General features: G+C 37.9%; 1 protein-coding gene across 1 annotated transcript in view; it reads left to right on the top strand.

The window, feature by feature from the left end:
• TMEM260 (transmembrane protein 260) overlaps nucleotides 1-12,395 on the top strand; it is a 71,187-nt gene that overhangs the window by 40,455 nt on the left and 18,337 nt on the right. The window contains 4 exon segments of the mRNA XM_043919751.1: nucleotides 5,137-5,220; nucleotides 7,159-7,273; nucleotides 9,630-9,799; nucleotides 12,125-12,296. Of these exon segments, the coding sequence (XP_043775686.1) occupies nucleotides 5,137-5,220; nucleotides 7,159-7,273; nucleotides 9,630-9,799; nucleotides 12,125-12,296 (541 nt within the window).

Genomic DNA, 12,395 nt, shown 5'->3' with positions numbered 1-12,395 from the left:
CCCTTATGACAGAAAGCAAAGAGGAATTAAAGAGCCTCTTGATGAAGGTGAAAAAACTGGCTTAAAACTCAACATTCAGAAAACAAAGATCATGGCATCCAGTCTCACCACTTCATGGCAAATAGATGGGGAAACAATGGGAGCAGTGAGAGACTATTTTCTTGGGCTCCAAAATCACTGTAGACAGTGACTGCAGCCATGAAATTAAAAGACACTTGCTCCTTGGAAGAAAAGAAATAACAAACCTAGACAGCATATTAAAAAGCACAGACACTACTTTGCTTTTGCCTAGAAAAGTCCATCTAGCCAAAGCTATGGTTTTTATTTCATGCAATAATAGGCACAATAAAGGACAGAAATGGTAGGGGCCGCCTAACAGAAACAGAAGATATTAAGAAGAGGTGGCAAGAATACACAGAAGAACTATACAAAAAAGTTCTTCATGACCCAGATAACCACGATGGTGTGATCACTCACCTAGAGCCAGACATTCTTGAATGCGAAGTCAACTGGGCCTTAAGAAGCATCACTATAAACAAAATTAGTGGAGGTGATGGAATTAGAGTGGAGCTGTTTCAAATCCTAAAAGATGATGCTGTTAAAATGCTGCACTCATGTTGCCAGCAAATTTGGAAAACTCAGCAGTGGCCACAGGACTGGAAAAGGTCAGTTTTCATTCCACTCCCAAAGAAAAGCAATGCCCACGAATGTTCAAACCACCACACAATTGCACTCATCTCACACGCTAGCAAAGTAATGCTCAAAATTCTTCAAGCCAGGCTTCAACAGTATATAAACCGTGAATTTCCAGATGTTCAAGCTGGATTTAGAAAAGACAGAGGAACCAGAGATCAAATTGCCAACATCCCCTGGATCATAGAAAAAGCAAGAGAGTTCCAGAAAAACATCTATTTCTGCTTTATTGACTATGCCAGAGCCTTTGACTGTGTGTATCACAGTAAACTCTGGAAAATTCTGAAAGAGATGGAATTACCAGACACCTGACCTGCCTCCTGAGAAATCTGTGTGCAGGTCAAGGAGCAACAGTTAGAACTGGACATTGAAAAAAAGACTGGTTCCAGACTGGGAAAGGAGTACATCAAGGCTGTATATTGTCACCCTGCTTATTTAATTTATATGCAAACTGCATCATGTGAAATGCTGGGCTGGACAAAGCACAAGCTGGAATCAAGATTGCTGGGAGAAATATCAATAACCTCAGATACGCAGATGACATCACCCTTATGGCAGAAAGCAAAGAACTAAAGAGCCTCTTGATGAAAGTGAAAAAACTGACTTAAAACTCAACATTAAAAAAGCTAACTAAAAAAACTGAGATCATGGCATCTAGTCCCATCACTTCATGGCAAATAGATGGGGAAACAATGGAAACAGTGAGAGACTTTATTTTGGGGGGCTCCAAAATCACTGCATTTGGTGACTGCAGCCATGAAATTAGAAGACGCTTACTCCTTCGAAGAAAAGCTATAACCAACCTAGACAGAATACTAAAAAGCAGAGACATTACTTTGCTGACAAAGGTCTGTCTAGTCAAAGTTGTGGTTTTTCTAGTAGTCATGTATGGATGTGAGAGTTGGATCATAAAGAAAGCTGAGCGGCAAAGAATTGATGCTTTTGAACTGTGGTGTTGGAGAAGACTCTTGAGAGTCCCTTGGACTGCAAGGAGATCCAGCCAGCCCATCCTACAGGAGATCAGTTCTTGGTGTTCATTGGAAGGACTGATGTTGAAGCTGAAGCTCCAATACTTTGGTCACCCGATGCAAAGAACTGACTCATTGGAAAAGACTCTGATGCTGGGAAAGATTGAAGGCAGGAGGAGAAGGGGATGACAGAGGCTGAGATGGTTGGATGGCATCACCGACTCGATGGACATGAGTTTGAGCAAGCTCCAGGAGTTGGTGATGGACAGGGAAGCCTGGCATGCTGCAATACATGGGATCACAGAGTCGGATATGAATGAGCGACTGAACTGAACTGATGGTTTTCCAATAGTCGTGTATGGATGTGAGAGTTGGACCATAAAAGGCTGAGCACTGAAGAATTGATGCTTTTAAATTGTGGTGCTGGAAAAGACTCGACAGTCCCTTAGACTGCAAACAGACAAACCAGTCAATCCTAAAGGAAATCAGTCGTGAATATTCATTGGAAGGATTGATGCTGAAGCTGAAACTCGAATACTTTGGCCACCTGATGCAAAGAGCCAACTCATTGGAAAAGACCCTATTTGGAAAAGACCCTGATGCTGGGAAAGATTGAAGGCAGAAGGAGAAGGGGATGAAAGAGGATAAGATGGTTGGATGGCATCACCAACTCAGTAAACATGAGTTTGAGCAAACTCCAGGAGTTGGTGAAGGACAGGGAACCCTGGTGTGCTACAGTCCGTGGGGTCACAAACAGTCAGACATAACTGAATAACTGAACAACAATATTCATTTAATTCTTCAAATATTAATTGATTTAATGTTTTAATACTTCCTTTAAGCTGTCCTTAAGCTCTGTTTTTGACTTACACATTTTTAAACATCCAGCCTTACTAGAACCAGCTTAATATATTTTCATCTATATTATCTCTCAGTTTTCTTTGAAAAATGGGTTAATATTTGCTTTAAAACCTGTGCAGATTAAGATAACTGAAAATTATCTATAACAATTTTGTAATATTCTTACAGTATTTCAATATAAAATTAAGTATGAATAGGTTTACCTAACACTAAAGTGATCTCCTCAGTATTAATATGGAATTCACAGGACAACTTGAAAACTTTTAAAAATATGGGGAAAATATTTTAAATCTATATGTGAGGTAGCTCACATATTCTCACAGTTTCTATCTTGTTCATTTGCTAATTTTCTTGCTTCCTTCCATACTTTTTTCTTTTCTTTTTAAATTACTTTCATTAAATTTTTTGACTGCGCTGTGTTCATTGCTTTGTGTGAGCTTTCTCTAGTTTTAGTGAGTGAAGGCTACTCTTCATTGTGGTGCACGGGCTTTTCATTGCATTAGCTTCTCTTGTTGCAGAAAACAGGCTCTAGGTGCACAGGCTTCAGTAGTTGCAACTCATGGGCTCAGTAGTTGTGGCTTGTGGGCTCTAGAGCTTGGGCTCAGTAGTGTGGTGCTTGGGCTTAGTTGCTCCAGGATGTGGGAAATCTTCCCAGACCAGGGATCAAACCTGTGTCCCCTGCACTGGCAAGCAGATTCTTATCCTCTGTGCCTCCAGGGAAGTTCTAAATTACTTTCTTTCTACTCTAAATAAATGATACATAATTGTTATAGAAAATTTAGAAAATACAGGTAAGAAAACCAAGAAAATTAAAATTACCTATAATTCCAGCATGCAGAGATAACTACTGTTCTTAATCCATTAACATTCTTGTCTACATCCTTCCAATATTATTAATATTTTTGCTTGTTTTTAAAAATGGAATCATAATATACACTCTGTTTTGTTAGCCTGCTGTTTTTCATTTCATACTATATCTTGAAAATACCTCCCTGCCACCATTTATTCTTGTACAACCTTTTAAGATTCTTACAATTGACTTTAAATATTTCTGTTTATGTCTGATAAAGACTTGTGGCTCCTTTTTCTTTTCTGTTGGGGAGAAGGTAGCAAGAAGCTCAGTTCCCCTTTTAAAGATAAAGACAACTTTATCAGTGTCTGTAGGCTTCTCCTTTGGGGCTTTTCTCCATGCCAAGACTCCTGGCCTACTGTTTTCTACCTACTTTCCAAAACTGTCATCACGTTCAGGATCATTGATATATTTTGTCTTAACAAACCCCACATGAACTCCAGAGACGCCTCAAGAGTAATCCTAGACCATACATCTCTAATTTTCCTTAGCTGCATGTAAAAATCATCTATGGGGGAACTCAAAGGTCTCCTTTTCATTGAATTAATAGCAGTTAGGTCACATACTCAGAAAAAAAGACTTGATAAAAGTGATGCCCACGCACACCCACACTGTTTGTTCCAATGAAATCATATGTGGAATGGGGAAATAATCCTAGCACTCTCTGAGGGAGAGAATTTCTAGTCTTTAATTGTTTCAGGTAGACAGGAGTGTTAAGAAAGGCAGCTCATAATTAACCTACTAGAAAATTCTTGAATATGATAGAATCTAATCATCTACCCTTTTCCAGTCAAGCAAATTGCATTCTTTCTCCATGCATATCTTTAAATTGCAATCCTGTTGGATTACATACTGGAAATTATTTAATCTAACCCTAGGCAGTGACCATGTTTTAAAGCTTACATTTAAGCAACAGATCTCTACAAATTGATTTTGAGACTGACTTCATTCCTTTTGAAGAATGGTTTGAAATGGGCCTCATGCTGGAACCAATTTTTCAAGTGTATTTGAAAATGAGTAAAGCTATCTTCTCATAGTAGATGAGTCTACATTAGTAAAATACACATTGTGTGGTTTCCATAATTATGGCATTACATTTTTTCCAATAAAATTGCCAGTATGGAGAAGAAAGTTCTTTGAGATAGTGTTTAGAGTCATTTTTTTATTAAAAATTGGAGATTGCTAGAGCTATTTGAAAACTCAGATAATACTTGGAAAATGTTTATTAGTTAATGAAACAATTTAATTATAGGGGGAAAATACATTTCTTGGAGATTGCTTAAACATTTTTTGTACCAAATAATACAGAAAAAAAGGAAGACTTTTAAGAAGGAGATAACCTAGAAAAGGATGGTTGAAGATCAATTCTCTTTCCTTTTTTCTCCATGATTGGATCTCCAGAAAATTATTTGAATTATTTTGTTTTCAGTTTCACATGACTTCTTATCAAACTAATCTGGGATACAAATTGGTGTATAATATCAGTATAGTATACCAATATCAAAAATACCAAATAATTATCTGTTCTTAGCTCAAATAGTATAAGTTGGTAATTCAGTGTTACAACTGAAAAACATCTTAGAAATGTTTAGCTCTTTCTTGTGCTTTTTCTCCCAAATTTAAAAGAACACAAAATAATTTTAAAATCTGACTCCCAGGCTTAAAATTATTTACTGCATAATCAGGTATAGTCTGTAAAGAATGCTTTATTTAGAACTAGCAAATTTGTTTTCTGCCAATAATAAATTAAATTGTCTTTTACAGTTCTCAAGTGACAAATATGAGGACCCAACTCTCATTCAACATTCAAGCCCTTGCAGTTTGGGCAAATATATGTTTAACAAGAAAGTGAGTAAAGTAATTCCTTTTTCTGTTATTTTTTCCATGTTCATTAATTGAATTAATATAGTCACTATATCATTATGGCAAATAGATGGGGAAACAGTGGCTGACTTTATTTTGGGGGGCTCCAAAATCACTGCAGATGGTGACTGCAGCCATGAAATTAAAAGACACTCCTTGGAAGGAAAGTTATGACCAACATAGAGAGCATATTAAAAAGCAGAGACATTACTTTGTCATCAAAGGCCCATCTAGTCAAGGCTATGGTTTTTCCAGGAGTCATGTGTGGATGTGAGTGTTGGACTATAAAGAAAGCTGAGCGCCGAAGAATTGATGCTTTTGAACTGCGGTGTTGGAGAAGACTCTTGAGAGTCCCTTGGACTGCAAGGAGATCCAACCAGTCCATCCTAAAGGAGATCAGATCTGGGTGTTCATTGTAAGGACTGATGTTGAAGCTGAAACTCATTTGAAACTCATGCGAAGAGCTGACTCATTTGAAAAGACCCTGATGCTGGGAAAGATTGAGGGCAGGAGGAGAATGGGACGACAGAGGATGAGATGGTTGGATGGCATTACCAACTCAATGGACATGGGTTTGGGTAGACTCTGGGAGTTGAGGATGGACAGGGAGGCCTGGCGTGCTGCGGTTCATGGGGTCACAAAGAGTCAGACATGACTCAGCAACTGAACTGAACTGATGCCATTATATAGAACACTGCCAGTAGTATTTTATATTCCAAATAAATGACTGTGACCAGTTCTGTAAAGGCAAATATATATTGCTTTTTTGCTAGGTTTTTGTCTGATTATAAATTAATGACTTTGAAAGATTGATTAATAATCTAACTAGGTGAGCCATCTGATGTCTTAAACTTCTGGCTGGATCTCTTACTCTCTCCACAGTCAATCATTATTGTTGCTTTGCAAAAGAACCAAGCAATTATTTGAACTCCACTGAAGATAAAAGTAACCTCTGATGATAAAAGGAAACCTAAAAAATATCACACTATTAACCTCTGTTAATTTCTTGTTCACTGACTTTCTAGTCTATTGAGTATATTCTTATATAAATGTATATTTGCGTATATACTTATTGTTTTATTTCCTTTACCCTTAACATTATAGTGAGCATTTTTCCATACCATAAGAAATACTTAGAATCATTTAAATTTCTGTATAATAGTCGATTCTAAAACCTGGGACAATTAATTTAAATGTTTTCCTATTTAAGAGTCTTAGATTGCTTCCACTTTTTCCACTACTGTAAATAAATACCAAGGCATTATTATGGATTAATTCTTATTCAGTATTTCTGATTCTTACTTAAAGATTTATGCCCACATATCAAATTACTGGGTCAATGAATGTGAATATTTTTTAAGGCTCTTGATATATTGATATATTATCAAATTAATTTTTCTTGAACATTGTACTAACATACATGCTCATAAAACTTCATTCTCACCAGCATTGAGATTTGTCATTTTTAAATTTTTATTATTTTGATGCATGAAATTATTCTTTTGTTTTGCATATGTGTGAAAGTGAAGTCGCTCAGTCGTGTCCGACTCTTTGTGACCCCATGGACTGGAGTCTACCAGGCTCTTCCGTCCATGGGATTCTCCAGGCAAGAACACTGGAGTGGGTTGCCATAAGCTTAAATTTAATAGGATTAGTAATTTATATTTCTTCTGCAGATTTTAATTTCATATTTTTTGCTGCATAGTTCCAAGTTATGCTTATAATAGGTAATGCAATGTGGCTTGTTACTATGTTTTGGTTATCTATTCCAACTCACGTTTTTAAGCCTAAGGTCATTCTTTGTTCCTATTTAAAAATGGAAAGGTTTTTAGTTCCAAATATTTTTCCTATAGCTTATAACTGTAATATTATTAATATTCATGTCACATAAGTAATTTTGGACATATTTTAATTTTTTTATAGGGACAGACAGAGCCCATCATTAGTATGGCTTTTTACTGGAATGTTTTGCGTTTATTCATTGTTCTTTGCCTGGAGGGCAAATTTAGATATTTCAAAACCGCTTTTCATGGGTGTGGTAAGTTTTGCCTAGATATTTCCTTTGACCAGAAAGTTCGTGAAGAATGTACAAATCTGTCTTTCATGAATATTGTAGAAGGGCAAGCTGTCTCAGAAATAATTAAAATTGTACATGAAGGGAAGTGAAGTGAAAGTCACTCAGTCATGACCAACTCTTTGGAATGTTGGAGTGGGTAGCCTTTCTCTTCTCCAGGGAATCCTCCCAACCCAGGGATCGAACCCAGATCTCCAGCGTTATAGGTGGATTCTTTACCAGGTGAGCCACAAGGAAAGCCCAAGAATACTGGAGTGGGTAGCCTGTCACTTTTCCAGGGCATATTCGTGACCCAGGAATTGAATCAGGGTCTCCTGCGTTGCAGGCGGATTCTTTACCAACTGAGCTATCAGTGAAGCCCTGATATTGTGTATACATGGTCACAAATCAAAATTAAATTGTTGAATAAGTAAGGCTAAGGCCTCTTTTGGGGGGTGGGGAAGCATAGTTTCATTAACACAATAGTTAAACAGAAAAATAAATGTAAGGTAGATTTAAGTTAGTCATTTTATGTGTGTGCTTGCAGATATGTTAATAGGAACCACTACATTTCTTCTGGAATTTTTTAAAATAGCTTGATGAAAATGTTTGATGGTATGGGGAGATCAATGAATGCATTGTTGATGATTTTTATTAGTGGGTATGATTTCTGAATGTTGGTCATTAGTATTCTTATAGTTGAATAACAATGATGATTTTTCATATCGTTACTTGTGGTAAATTCCATGTAAGAATAATGATAACATCCATCATATTTAAGTACTATTTTTGTGATTGGTTTTGTGGGATTTTCTTCAAAACCTTCACCTATTTATCGGAGGCTCATGTTGATTGTAAGAGGTGGTGTTGGTTGTGGTATTGTATTGAATTTTGGTGGTTCTTTTTTAGGATTAATGGTGTGTTTAATTTTTTTAGAGGGGGATGTTGGTAGTATTTGGTTATACAATGGCTATGGCTACTGAGCAGTATCCTGAAGTTTAGGTTTCTAATAAGACTGTCTTACGAATATCCCTTTCTGGTTTAATTATGGTGTTTTCAATGATTTTTTACACGCTGAAGGATGAGGAGTTGGAAATTGTATTTAAATGTAAAGTTTTAGGGGGTTGAGCCTCCCCGGTGGCTCAGCTGGTAAAGAATCTGCCTGCAGTGCAGGAGACACGGGCTCAGTCCCCGGGTCAGGAGGATCCCCCGGGGAGGGCATGGCAACCCACTCCAGAATTCTTGCTTGGAGAATCCCATGGACAGAGGAGTCTGGTGGGCTACAGTCCATGGGATCGCAAAGAGTCAGACACCACTGAGTAACTGACACTTTCACTTTCTTTTTCACATTTCTTCTGGAATTTTTTTAAATAGCAAAGAAATATGGGTTGTACTTACGGTCTCTACCAACATATTCCCTTATTTTCTTACCGCACCAGTCCACACCTGTACAAAACAGGAAGTATATTTCAATTTTCCCTGACTATGATATCTGAGATTAGAGTATTTCTTTTCCTTATAACACAAACTATGTAAATGTAGATAGTAGCCGAAACCAACTCTGTGTGTGTGTGTGTGTGTGTGTGTGTGTGTGTATTTCCAAGAGACCTGATGAATAATACCTTATTTGGGTACCTGAGTTCTGAATCAGTTGAGAACAAGATAAACCAGTACATTGGGTGGGAGAATCACCTTTGTTACCAATAACGATGGGGTTGGAGAATGTGGTTAATATCTGTGGGCAAGGGAGCCTCCTCATCCTGTATCCCTGAACAGTCCAGTCATTAGCAGTGCTGCTCTGGACGGGCCTCTTCCCTCCCCAGTTCACCTCACCCCAGAGTCTGCCCCTGGACAAGTACTTCCTGTGGGCGACTCACTTCCAAGAGAAAGAAGAAGAAAGAGGAGAGGCCTGGGGGCCCAACCCCCAGACTCTCCAGTCAGCTCAGTCCCTACAGTCCTTCCAGAAGAAATAAGTGAGGGGAAAGAGTGTTATACTGGTGGGGCTTCTCACAGAAGGAAACATCAGGAGTTAAGCAAAAGCATCTCTCCACCTCTTCAACTTTGCACATTAGGATAAAGAATTCAAGATTAAGTGTGCAGTATAGAAAAGACTGTGTGGATTCAAAAAGGGAGATCCACATGTCAAACAGGGAAGGAAGAATGCTTGAAAATGGAAAAATCAAGTGACATGGAGTTGAGTTGGGGAAGTCAGTTAAGAAGACATAAATGACACAGGCATAAGCAACTATATGCATGCAATATATATTTTAAAATATATAAATACCTGATCGATTACATAAAACAGTCAGTTGGATGCACTGTTCCCATGCCTCGTTCACAGGTGGAACGATTCTGGATGCAGAGCAATGCGGTGGTGGCTGTCCTTGCTGGCATCGGTTTGGCTGCCCTTGTATCTGAGAGTAACCGAATGCTCAACACCAACGGGCTTCAGTATCTGGAATGGCTTTCAGCAATTCTTCTTGTAACTTGCCAAATATATTCTAACTATAGGTAATACTTGGTTATTTTTATGAGAAGTAGCTTTCCAGCCAGAGACATTTGGGATATTTAGATACTAGGGCTTTGTTTTATCTTTACCTTCTACTAATTTTCAAAGTGAAATAGCTTGATCTGAATGCAGTGGTTGTTAAACCTTTGAACAAGAATCTCAGCATGAGTAATGTATAGTTTCAGGGCATTACAAACAAGGGTTCAAGTGGTGCTTGTAAACTATCTGTGTATTTTCCACTAAAAGAGATCCTAGAGCTACTTTGTACAATCTTGGATGGCATCAATGACTCCATGGACAAGAGTTTGAGCAAGCTCTGTGGAGTATATGTAAAATTCCATGATCTAAAATACCACTTAGATGGAGAGTAAAGACATTTGAAGTTTTGCTTTTGTTTGTTTTTGCCATACCACTAGGCTTGTGAGATCTTAGCTCCCCAACCAGGGGTCGAACCTGCACTCCCTGTGTAGAAGCACAGAGTCTTAACCAATGGACTGGCAATTCAGTTCAGTCAGTTAGTCATGTCTGACTCTTTGTGACCCCATGGACTGCAGCAGGCCAGGCTTCCCTACCCATCATCAACTCCCGGAGCTTGCTTAAGCTCATGTCCATGGAGTCATTGATGCCATCCAACCATCTCATGGACTGGCAGGGAAGTCCCAATTCGGGCGTTTTTTGTATGCCTTAAAATAATTCACTTTGTGCTTCAAAGAATTTATCTTTTGAGTAATCCTTGGCCCTTATCTAGTATACTCTGTAGTAGTATATATCAAATATTTTGAATAATCAAAGTTCTGAAAGTTTCTTAACCCTTATGCATTATTAATGTTGTTTGTATTTTTCAAAATCTGCTTAATGACCCTTATAATGTAAATGTCGGTCAAACATAAAAGGTGTAAAGGCTTAGGTGATAGTTCATTTATTTGCAGGAATATTGAGTAAACTTTATAGAAGTGGAAGAGTCCACCGGAGTTTTGTTATAGTGAGATTTGATTGGTACTTTAAAAGATGGCAGTTCCCCTTTCAACTTAACTTGAAAAGCCAATGTACTTTATAATGCTGAGGAACAGCCATGTCAGGGACACTGTGTCACCAGGAGGCCTTGTGGGAAGGGGAGGCAGATTCCTGATACAACTCCATAGCTGGCTCAAGAAGGGTTTGCCAGGCCCATAGTGTGTTTCCCACCCCTCTTTTATCCCATTCTTCTCCTGGCTCAGGTCTTGAGGGCAGCTCAGTTTCCACACCAGGGATGCCTGCACAGACTGGGTGGCTTGGTTCCATTTGGATTCTTTTTTGCCCCCAGGTGAATGGAACTTTGCTGGGTGGCAAAAGGTGAGGCATCACCCTGCAAAGTAGGGAATCACAGTAGGAAACATTTGTGTCATCAGTTACAAAGGCAGGGATAGTATTTTGTTCCTGGAAATATTAATTTGCTTTGTGATGCTAACTCAGTGATTCAACTTTAGACTGTGTTTCTTAACACCATTACATGTAATGGAGCTGATAATAAGAGGAAGGACAAAAAAAAAAATAAGAGGAAGGACATTGCTTGTTCAGTTTTTTGATGCTTTTTCTTTCTTGTATTCATTTTCTTTTTGTGTGGAAAGCTCTGAGAATTCATGCCAGTTTTTCCTTTGAAGTTAAAAAGTCCACTTCATCATCGAAAAGAGCTATCCTGCTATTGTTGGCAACAGTAAATAATGCCTGGAGAGAAGTAAATATCTCAACAAATTATTCCTTCCCTCCTTTCTCATTGGGTTCATCCCCTAGTGATAAGCAGCTTCAGTCTAGAAGGGAGAGAGGAACACAGAGAGCCAGTGGTCCAGGGAAGTGGTGGAAAGGATCAACCTCTACATGCTCTCTTGCATGTCAGACAAATGTGCAAATTTATGCCAGAAACTGGCAAATTTCCTTTTGCATTTCTGAAAATCCCTATGAACTAAATGGAATTAACATGAAATTACCTTATACTCCAAATGGAATCAAAAACCTTACTTCTTTTTAGTGAAATTGGATATGTTTTTAGGGGTAAAAAGTACTCATTATTGAGTACTAACTGGTTCCCTTTTTATGGAAATGATTATAAATTCCAGAAGTAAAGCAGTACGCTGATTTTTTTCACTAGCACAATTAGTTCTACCTTTTTTTCCCCAGTTAGTAGTGTTCCCTTTCAAATATATGCATCCTCTTAGAAGATATGTTAGAATATTTAAAACACTAAGTGTAGATTGTATGATGGGAAAGGAATGGAGTGGGGAATAAGCCTAGTCTTATTAAAACCAAAATAATGTGTTGCTATTTTAATATTTTGTAATCCTTTTATTTAGCATTTGTGACCAAAGAACCAACTATGTGATTGACAAATTTGCAAAGAACCTTCTATCCTCTATGCCTCGTGATGCAATTATCTTACTCAGAGGAGATCTGCCAGGGAATTCTCTTCGTTACATGCATTATTGTGAGGGACTGAGGCCAGATATTTCATTAGTGGATCAGGAAGTAAGTATGTGAGAAATATACTTAAAATATAGTAGTAGCAATTGTTTTAAAACATGTGTATTTTAAAGAACTATTTCTTTTTTTTAATAGTGCATGGGT

Source organism: Cervus elaphus, chromosome 12, assembly GCF_910594005.1.
Source record: "Cervus elaphus chromosome 12, mCerEla1.1, whole genome shotgun sequence".
Classification (NCBI taxonomy): domain Eukaryota; kingdom Metazoa; phylum Chordata; class Mammalia; order Artiodactyla; family Cervidae; genus Cervus; species Cervus elaphus.
The sequence above is the reverse complement of the archived record's forward strand: the minus strand, read 5'-3'. Positions and strand labels throughout refer to the sequence as shown.